This window comes from Marmota marmota, unplaced genomic scaffold (assembly GCF_001458135.2).
Source record: "Marmota marmota marmota unplaced genomic scaffold, marMar, whole genome shotgun sequence".
Taxonomy (NCBI): Eukaryota; Metazoa; Chordata; class Mammalia; order Rodentia; family Sciuridae; genus Marmota; species Marmota marmota.
Genome location: NW_026000153.1, coordinates 6,258,599 through 6,269,703, shown reverse-complemented (window position 1 = coordinate 6,269,703; position 11,105 = coordinate 6,258,599). Strand labels below are relative to the sequence as shown.

The 11,105-nt window shown below is 41.5% G+C and overlaps 1 protein-coding gene across 2 annotated transcripts in view; it reads right to left on the bottom strand.

Annotated features, from left to right (window-relative positions):
• Nucleotides 1–275: 275 nt before the first annotated feature.
• The window catches only part of Chn2 (chimerin 2), a 301,879-nt gene continuing 291,049 nt past the window's right edge, over nucleotides 276–11,105 (bottom strand). For both annotated transcript variants that reach the window (XM_048786398.1, XM_015490179.2), the window contains 4 exons: nucleotides 9,286–9,363; nucleotides 7,049–7,186; nucleotides 5,231–5,336; nucleotides 276–2,101 (listed from right to left, as the gene is read on the bottom strand). In XM_048786398.1, the coding sequence (XP_048642355.1) occupies nucleotides 1,930–2,101; nucleotides 5,231–5,336; nucleotides 7,049–7,186; nucleotides 9,286–9,363 (494 nt within the window). In that variant the 3' untranslated portion in view covers nucleotides 276–1,929. The remainder of the gene's footprint in view (nucleotides 2,102–5,230; nucleotides 5,337–7,048; nucleotides 7,187–9,285; nucleotides 9,364–11,105) is intronic.

Here is an 11,105-nt window from a genome sequence, read left to right as displayed (position 1 = left end):
TTCTCTCTAAACTCTACCTCTCTTTGCAGGGCAGAAATGCAATGAAGCCTTCTAGAAAGGGAAGGTGAAGCACTGGGATCTGAACCTGGAGGCAGGTAAGAAAAAGGAAGCTGGGGAGGAGTGGGTCAGCCAGGTGGGGACTCTATGAGCCACTTCTGCGTTCTCCCATGGGTTGTTAATGATAGAAAAATTTATCACCAAATATATGAGAACAAGGTTTTGAAAAATTTCCCCCAGCCTCTCCCAGATACCACTTCCCTGAAAATATACCAGAATGATAGACAGAAGAATTTAATACATGTAATGCTTTGTCCTTCCATTTACACTATCATAAATTACAAAGTATTGTTCACTTCACAAAATAAAACCATTTCCAGATAATTTTTTGACAGTATCAAGAAGTACATAAGCTACAACAAACAAATCTGTACAGTTGAGAGGAACGCCAATAGCAGGGACCAGGCCAAGCTATATTGACCCCTAGGTGCAAATAGAGTCCATCTGTCCATCTGCAGGGCCCTGAGGACTCCCCAGGACAACACACTCTGCTCCTCCTTTCACGCCACATAACACACAGTGATTCTCTTCTGGCCACTCCAAAACGAGACTTGTGAATAATTACATGAATCACCTCAGACAATCAGTGGGAAAGACATGGCAGTTGGATTTAAAAAAACAAATCTAGATTTACAGTTTTTGATGTTTTAAATATTTCACCTATGTTACAAAATATAGAAATCTTGGTGGGAAAGGCTCATGCTAAAGATCCATATAGCCAATAGAATGGAACTATAGAAATAAAATCATATGAAATTTTTCCAAACAGGGCTACTTTTCTCAAGGAGAAAGATATAGCTGGCAAAAATCAACCTATTCATTCTTACATTAAAAATAGTTTTGTTTATAAAACAAAAATACAAATAATTGACAGTTATTCTGCAGGTTCACTTTGCATCAATACCGAAATGTGACAAAAAATTTCAACTTTTCATTAAGGTATGAGTTCTAAAAGCTTGGCCAAAGAGGAAAGAGGCCAAGGGCTAACTTTTTACATGGCCCAGATAACATCCTGTGTCCTCAAATTGTTTTATGTAAAACAGCCGCATTCTGCATGTTTGAGGATATACACACAGAATATGAAAGGACCATGACCAATTTCAAAACATACTTTGGGAATTCACAATTTTTTTATGGGAAGAAAATCTGGGGATGCTTCAGGCCATCCTATAATTGCTATAAACCTACACTACATGATAGCAGAATGCCAGTGCTTAAGAGAAAAAACTATCAAAAGCAGGGACACATGTGGCAGGTGAAATTTCACTGAAAAGCATTGATAAGGACAGAGGTATGTCAAGGTAATACTGCATTCGTGGTCAACTTCTTCAGGGTATCACAGCAAGAACTTGGGACAAGGAACACAGGGTAATAATCAATGCACTGCATTGAGTTCTGTTTGCTAAAATAAAATAACATTCTTGCAGCTAAAATAAAAATACATTTTACAATATAGGTTTCATTTAACATTTAACATATAGAATTGTCTTCTTTTTTGTAAGTGGAAAATGTATAACTGTATCAAGTACCTTTATGAATTAAGTTCCCTTTTATTACTGATAAGACTGAAGCTTAAAAGTTACATTTTTTTAATAAGTTAAAGAAAGATTTATTAATCACTCTTCCAGCAAAACAGACATACATACGAGGCACGGCAAAAGACCCAAGGCCAGGGGCTTTTCTCGCCCTCACCCTTGTTCTCATGTGGAGGAGGGCGTGTCTATGAGACACAGTACTAGACTCTGCGATCCACTGCGGTCCAGGAAACTCTGTCACTTGTTTGAAAAGCAAATCAAGTGTAAGAAATGTTTATTTCTTTAGCACTATCAGCTTGGATAGGGCTGGGGCCATTCAGCTCATCTCCCTGATGGATTAGAACAAAACATCTTCGTTTTCTATTAAAATTTGCACAATCAGCTTTTGGTACCGCATGTCATGGAGGGTGGTGAGAGTGCTGTCCTCAGGGGGCCTCATCAGGGTGGGCCCAAACACGATCCCCAGATTTTCTGCATTCATGAAATTGTCTTTTTCATTCATAGTAACCCTGCAAAACAAATACACACAGAGACGTCATGTAGACATGCGGATGAATTTCCATACTGATTACATACTTAAATCCCAAGACTATCTCTGGCTCAGGAAATTGCAAAAGCAAATTGCGAATCAGAATGGCAGAAAGGCATTTTTTCAATAGGCAATTTTCCGATTTGTTTTTATTTTAAATTGTTAATGTTGCCTTCGGCCAGTGGAAGTGAATGACATATGAATCTAGTATAGACACAATTTTAAAAATTGGAAAATCAGCCCTTCTCACTAAATAAATATGAAACTATCATTTAAGGAATATTGGTTTGGAGGGGCAGAGGATTACCAATTGGCTTATGGGTCATCTATGGACATCTTTTTCCTTGTCGCTTCCTATTGGCCTGTAAGCTGCAGAATGGGAAGCTAAGTGCAGTTCCTGTCTGCTGGGAGGGCTGGTGCCACAGGAGAATGCTTGCTTGTAGAATGTAGCCAGGCCGTTATCATGGGACAGTGGAACCCCTGGGGGGTGGCCAAACTGGAAGGCGGTTGGGCATTATTTCTAGTTCCCACAGAATGAGGTCTGGAGCACTAATTATCGTTGGAATTGAAAATCATCATTTTGACATGAAAATAAGAATAGCAGAGCCTTTAGGAATGAAATTCAAACGCCAAAGTTGGCTTCCTTCCTTCCTAATGCAATAGAATCACTATCTCCCAGATTCTTGCTTTCAGGAATTTAGGCTTTAGACTGTTCATCATAGATCTAAAAAGAAGAAGGTTCTTCAAAGCAGAGCAAATGATAATGAAAATGTGTTTAGGTTTTGTACTGGAGGCCATCCCTTTCTGATTACTCCATGAGAGATCATTAGGAATAGCCGCTTAGTATTATTTTAGGAAGTCAACTCAGTTTGGATCATTTTCATGCTGCAAAGCTAAGAAGAAGGTAGGAATGAAGACATGCTAGAGGTTCAAAATACTCACATCGCCTTATGAGGTTAAGCACTACACCTGATCAAATAAAATGTCTAGCAAACCCATTAAAATAAAACCCTGAAATTATTGACATTTACAGTTCAGCTGGGAGCTGCCAGCATTCTTCCTGATAGAGACACTTTGCTTTACAAAGTGTTATTATCATTTTAATTAATTATGATATTAATTGAAATGAAAGAAACAAGTTGCAGCTAAAAGTCAGATGTGACACTCATAGTCTATTACATATCCCAAAATCATTACACTCTTATATTCAGTAAACTCATCAAAATAGGAATCTTCTGAGCTTTATGTTACTGTCTCTGATCACCTTGGATCTGAGCAAAATTCTTATAAGGCAGAAAAACTTATACAATATTCTCAACTTGCTTCTTTTCACTTACTGAGTGGATCTGTAATTTGGACACTGTAGACACTTTTTGGTCCATTGTATCTAAGAAAGGGCAGCTGACATATATCTTCAACAAACAGGGAGAGACACATAGAAGCACACTGATCCCTCCAATATTCAAAGATCAACTTGTTAATCTCATAATAAATGTACAAGGAAGGAAAGAGAGATTTAAGGGGAAGATTTAAGGCTATAATATCCTGGAAACATCCAAACATCTCCACCTGCAGGCTTCCACATACATAGCTTAGTGTGTGGTAGATCCTGTCTGAGATAGCCCCCAACAGTCCCTGCCTCCTGGAAGTATGGGCTTGACTTAGTCACTTGCTTCTAACAAACACAATATAGCAAAGGCAATAGGACGTCACTTCTAAAAAGACAAAAAGACCGTCTTTCATCGTGGGTGCCCTTGCTTGCTTGCTTGCTTGGAAGGAAGTCAGTTGCCATTTTGTGAGCTGCCTGTGGAGAAACCCACATGGTAAGGAAATGAGGGTGACCTCCAGCAAACATCCAGTGAGGAAGTGAGCCTTCAGCCTAATAACCTCTGAGGAACCGAGTCCTGCCAACAATGTTCTGAGTGACTTAGAAGTGACTGCTTCTCCCATCAAGCCTTCATATGACATTGCAGCCTGACGGGCAGTTCAAATGCAAACTCATTAAGAACCTTGAACCAGATGCACCTAGCTCAACCATATCCAGATCCCTGGCCCATAGAGACTATGAGACAATTAATTTTATTGTTTCAAGCCACCACTAAGTTTTGGGGAATTTTTTTTGCTTGGAGACACAGAAAAACAAAAACAAGAGATCATGTTGGAAATGTGCTCTGAAAGACCGGTTCCAGGCATCAGGGGTTAGGGTGAGCAGTTGGTGGAAGATGAGATGAAGTAAGTATGAGGCTTGTATTGGAGCAAGATGCAGCTATGGAGGCAGGGTAGACAAGTAGTTAAGACAGAGTGTGGGCTCTGGTTCGTTCTTCCTGGATTTCAAACTTGGGTTCACCTCTGTGGATTGGCCACTTAACTTCTCTAAGATTCAGACATCTGATGTGTATTCCACTGTGTAATCCATTGTTGAATCCAATGTGTACTGATGTTTACTCAGTTTCCCTGAACTAGGGTGGTGAGTCAGATTAGAAATATTAAAGTTATGAGAAATTTAAGAAATAAAGACAAGACATGGAAATACGTGAAAAGTGGGGGCATGGTTGGATGATCCAGCTCTGATGGAGACTGGATCTGACAACAAAATGGAGCCCACGCTTTATTTAAATGGGTAGGAACCAATGGGATCCAGTGTAAAGAACTTCCTGAGGAAAACTGGATGAGGTGACAAAAACAACCTGGTTGGGGCTTAGCAGGGTATGCCCACCTCCTCTACTTCTGGGTGCTGTGTTTGAACCTGGGACTGTCTGAGCCAACGAGCAGGGTGTCCACATAAACTGAGTGGTCTTGAATCAGGGGGTTTTCACTGAGAGTTCTCAGAAGAGCAACAACCCCCCTGCCTTGAGATGGCTCAAACAAACCCATAATTCATCCATGGCCCCTGACAGTGAGTGCTCCCAGCAGTACCCACCTCCCAGGAATGACACATGGAAAGTACGTGAAGCAGCTCTTGACCCAGAGAAAAGGCCCTCACGGCCACGTGTGGGGCTAGCCCCAGGAGGCAGCACAGTCCACTTTCAAGAAGCACCTGCTCATTCTGTGCATCAGGGAGGCACTAACTGCCCCAGGGGCAGATCAGTAAGAGGAGGCATCCGCTTACTTTTTGAGGTGGATCATTAGGTACCGCAGGGTCTCATAGTGGGCGGGAGGCAGTAGCATCAGCACTTCATGGACTGCTTCCAGCCTTTCGTCCGCATTGGAGATTTCTGTGAAGATCATATAGAACCCATATGAGTGCAGAGCTACATTGTACCATTAACGTTTTCAGAGAGCTAACAAGAAGTCTTTCTGTTTGTTTTATCCAGAAATGGGGAGAGTCTAACAAAGTCATGTAATTTCAGATACTGTTTCATTTAAATGAGTCAGTTTGTGTCCTGCCTCATTACAGAAAGTCTGGGCTGAGCACCACAGGCTTGTTGAACATTCATGATGTGGGTGGTCAGATGGTGGATTCTGTCCTCGTCCTCCAGGAGCAGATGGCCCAGGAGAATGCTTATAATCTGGCGGGACACGTGCAGACTACACTGCCCTTCTGAACACTAGATTTGTTGGGGATCTCACTAACACAGACTCTAAGCTATATTACTTCTGGTGTTGTGCCCTTGAAATTGTCTAGTAAGTCTCTCCCTGGCAGGCTTCAATCACTAAATATATTTTCCTTCTTTTTTTTGATATTTTGTATTTTAGTTGTAGTTAGACACAACACCTTTATTTCACTTGTTTATTTTTATGTGGTGCTGAGGATCAAACCCAGGGTCTTGCATGTGCGAGGCGAGCGCTCTACCACTGAGCCACAATCCCAGCCCACTAAATACATTTTCAATGCAAGTACATTGGCAGGTAGGCCAGCCAACACAGCCTGCATTAATGGCATGTATCACTAGATTGTTGGCAGGGTCTACTTTGGTGTACAGCCCAGGTTAGGATGTAGATACTGGGCACATGCCAGGAAGAGGACATGCTTCTGGAGTCCGGGTATCCGACAGTATTGGCAGACAGTCAAAGAAAGCTTTCCTGCCATTCCTCCTGGGGTGGAAGGTACCCAGCCTTCCCTGCCTAAGACCACCAGAATCCAGGAAGGAACGGTCTTAACAGGGAGCAGGGCCATAACTCATCTGGAAAGTACAGCTTGCGTGAATCCCAACCTGCCCTTGTCTCTTCCTGTCAGGTATTTCATTAGAATATTTAGCAGCACAAACCTGTACTTTTCAACCATTAAAGATTTAAAAAAAAAAAAAAAAGGTGAACCAAAAAATGTTCCTCAAGGTGGGATTAACTTCTCTGTCATGCTTCTCCCCTTTCTCATTATTAATTGTTCCTGGGAAAACATAGCTACTTCCCTGATATTCCCTCTGCTTTTATTCCAGTCTCTCCTGAGGGCAGTGGGTCTGGTGGGAAGCAGGGAATGAGCCACGGTGGCTGAGGAAGGATGAGTGCCGATGGGTGAGAGGTTGTAGCGTGATACTTGGCATAGTTTATTCTTGGCCTTCTATTAATTTCGAAGAGCATTAATGGGCAAAACTTGGATCCATTCTCAATGTGATTCTGCTTAGAGGATGCAAGGAGCTCATCAATACGGCTCTCCTTGGAGAACATTTGATTTTTTTTTTTTTTTACTACAAAACTATTCACGTTTTCAACAATAGAATGGGCCTGACTGTGCTGGCTCTCAGTGTACAGGGAGTGACTGGGAGAGACAGAACTGCCTGGCACCCGGCTTCTGCCCCACAGACTTGGCTTAGTGCTGGTCCAGCTCAGCTGGTGAGCTATGCCTGGTTTTCTATTAACTGTACTGTTGTGCCCACTTGGCAAAATGCTCAGGCAATAATTTCAACAGTTCTGAGTTTTAATTTTCTTGAGGGTGAAAGCAATGTACTGAAAGTCTGGTACAAATAAAAAATTAGTTCTCAATACTCACTTGCTGCTTCTATAAATTTGGAATAGGTGTCATACGTGATGACAGGGATGGGTAAGTCTCTGAAGTACAGTTTCAGGGCTCCAGTGATGATGTTTATGTCTGGATAGATGTTGGCAGAAATGTCTGCCTTTTCCCCATCTGAAAAACAGCCAGCAATCCAAGTCCTAATGAGGACCGTATTTCACCAAGTGAAGGCATGCACAGAAAGGAGGGAGAGAGAGAAAGAGAGAAGGAGAGAGAGAGAGAGAAGGAGGAAAAATATCTAGAATGCCAGAGTATTAACAATAGTTGTTTTCTGGCCTCCTAGACAACTTTCCCCATTTTCAAACCTGGCTNCAGCATAACAGTCCATGAGACGTATTACAGTGAAGCAGCATAGAAGGAGGAGAGAGAGAAGAGAGAGGAGAGAAGAGACAGGAAGGAGGGGGGGGGAGAGAGAGAGAAAGAAAGAGATAAAAGGAAGGAAGGAAAGAAAGAAAGAAAATCAAAGAAAGATACAACAATGAACAGTTTTACTACATCTCCATCAGTATTCTTTGAACTTGGATTTGAAGGTCATGTACATGAACCAATTGTTGAATTCCTTCAGTTACTTCTGTCTCTTTCAGGCTCACTTAGCCCCTTGGACTTCAATCTGGGAAATTTTAACCTCGCCTCATGTATAGGTGAGGTTGCATTTATTAGCACTTTTTACAATCATTCTCGGTATATACACACACACACACACACACACATATTTATATATTTACTTCTTATTCTACCATTAGTAAATACCAGTCCATTCTAACTACCTCTGACTATGAAATTTTTTGGATTAAAAAAAGTTTCGAAATTATAGATAGGGAAGAGGGGTGGGAGGGGAAGGGAGGAGGCAGGGATTAGCAAGGATGATGGAATGTGATGGACATCATTATCCAAAGTACATGTATGAATTGGGTGTCAACCTACTTTATATACAAACAGAGATATGAAAAATTGTGGTAAATATGTGTAATAAGAATTGTACTGCAAAAAAAATTCATGTATAAAGACATGAAAAAAAATGTTTCGATCACATGGGACTATTAACATCTTTTGTGTGGAAAATGAAATGAACAAATGCTTTAGCAAATTTGGTTCTGGAAACAAAACAGTTCTTGGATGTAGAGACAATAGTAAAACCTTCTTCCTGCCATATATACCATATTGATCCCATCATTTACATATTGGCAAACATTTATTGAGAATCTAGCATGGGGCAAACACAGTTAGGCTCTGGTGAATCAAAGAAAAGAGATGCTCCCTTCGAATAGTTCCAGCTAGAGAGAACTCACAACTTGTCAGTTACAAGAAGAAGGGATGTTCCCTGGAGACATATGAGCACACAGTGATGCAGGGGACAGAAACAGAGCTCTCAGGTCAGCGTGGGGTGGCCAGAGAGGCTTCGTGAACAACAGAAGACTTGACTCATGATTCACAGGTGTTTGCCAGACAAACATGCACACATTCCAGATAGACAGAACATGTGAACTTGGGTGCTTCTCTGTGATGGCATGTAAAGTGTCCTTCAGGGAGGCTGGCATGTAAGGTCCATTATGGAGGAGGAACTGGAGATTGGCCTGAGCAGATAGGGAGGCCACATCATGGAAGACCTTGTGGACCACACTCTATCCAGTAGGCACCCCAGGCCCAGACTGGCTGTACTAGAATTATGTGGATTGTATATTAAAAATCTAGATACTTGGGCTCATCCAGATTTCAGCATGAGTCCTCAAGGTGGGCCCTGGTGGTCTGTATTTTTAACAAGTTCTCCAGGTTGGCCTATGTCTGACCTAAGAGATGATAGGCACTGGGAACTGTATGCTGTAATCATAAATAACAGAGGAGGTACCTCCTAAACTTCCCCTGGCTTCCCCTCCTTCAGCGCTGGTGACTCTCATCCGTATGCTCCCTTTTGTGGAGTTTTGAGAGAAGAGAAAAAAGATGGGCATGCAGAGGAGTGCTCCAGGGCCATGTGGACTGGCTGGCTTTCAAATGGTTAAACTCACTTCCTCCTCATATGGTCACCTGTCCACAGTTTCTAAGGAAACACTTCCCCCAGAGAGAGAGAACTGGGATATTTTTAAAGCATCATTGCTCAGCTTCCTGAAGAATAATACTCAGTAGTTCTGAAGCTCAATTCCTACTATGAATGAGTCTGGTTCCATCAGAGGAGTACTGAGCTAAGTCAGATGGCATTCAAGAGAGCACAAACTCACCTCTGTCAAAGGCCATCTTGACATCTTCAATGTGTTCAGTGAACCCAGACACTCTGTAAAGGCCTTCTGACTTTAATCCTGTGGGGTGCAGGGAGGGAGGGACAGAGGGAGGGACAGAGGGAGGGAAGTGGGGGAAGGGAGGGTGAGAGAGGGAGAGGGAGGGAAAGGGAGGGGGAGAGAGACACACACTTTAATCTCAGTGTCTCAAAATATCTTAAAAAAAGATTAATTTTAAATGTACACTATGTGCTATGAGTAAATGAACAAATATTATTAATGATCTTCTATGGCACACACTGTTGAGTCAGAACTTGGACTTGCCTGTCCCATTTCCATGTAAGTCTGTGTCCCTTTGCTTGTTAGGTTGGGGATCTCAATGGAGATCTGGCCTTCTTCCTGCCTGGATTTACAAAGCAACCCCCAAATTTAAGGTTCTCATTAACCATAGTCTCCTACTTCCTTTGTTCATCAGATTGCTGGACACCCATTTCACAAGGGAAGCAATCTGGCCGAAACCCTGTCCTCTTCCATGGGTTATGCTGTCTGTGGCACAGTGCTGGATACACATACATATTTATGTGTGTGTAATGCATATTATTCTGATTCTATTGGAGATATTAAAATTTTATGACTTTTTTATGTGTAATCGTAAGATGATATGTTAAATAACTAAGCATGATTGATTTCATTGTTATGCCTTCAGGTAACTGATCATACAAACAGATGTAGGAAAATAAAATTCCATTTACTGGTTTTGGAACTTTATCACTATGTATTTAGGTCAAAGAGACTTGTTTTCCACTCCTCAAGTTTATTGATTTGTTAAGATAGGTTCTAAATGCAGGCTGCTCATATATACACAGTGGGTGATGTATCAGATCAAAAGTATCAGAAAAAATAGAGGACCAGAGCCAGGCACAGTGGCGCTTGCCTGTAATCCCAGTGGTTTGGAAGGCTGAGGTAAGAGAATCGCGAGTTCAAAGCCAGCCTCAACACCTTAATGAGGCCCTAAGCAACTCAGTGAGACCCTGTCTCTAATAAAATACAAAATAGGGTTCAGGATGTGGCTCAGTGGTCTAGTGAACCTGAGTTCAATACCCAGTATCTTAAAATAAATAAATTAATTAAAGAATAGAGGTCCAGGTTTTAGAATTCATATGCCAAAAGTTAACTGCTGTCAAAACTATAACTATAGGAAAAAATAAGCAAACAAATAGCTTCCATTGCAGTATACTTCTTGCAATATACTTTTGTCAAACACTTTTTTTTTTCCCTTTTGGTAATAGGGATTGAAGCCAGGAGTACTTAATCACTGAGCCACATACCCAGCCATTTTTTATATTTTATTTAGAGATAAGATCTTGCTGAGTTGCTTAGGGCCTCACTAAGTTACAGATGCTGGCTTTGAATTTATAATCCTCCTGCCTCAGCCTCCCAAACTGCTGGGATTACAGGCATGTGCCACAGTGCCTGGCTGTCAAACTCTTGATTACTAGCATATAGGCTCCTGTTTTTTGTTAATTTGGTAAACATTTTTTTATATTCTATATACCATATGAAAGAATCTGTATTAGCTTTGCATCAGAAACAAAAAACACTATGTAGCATAAATACTGGCCTTTCTCCTCTCCTCTCAGTTAATCTCAGCTCTTTTGTTTCAGCAACAGTTGCCACTGCTCATCAACTGGAGTTAACCCACAAGATGAATGAAACCGGGGTGCCATCCTATTCTAGATGGCACAGGAAAACTTATCTCAATAATGTTGGAACAGGTGCTGCCTCGGAGCTGGGCAACTAATCCTGCAGGTTGACAGGAGATG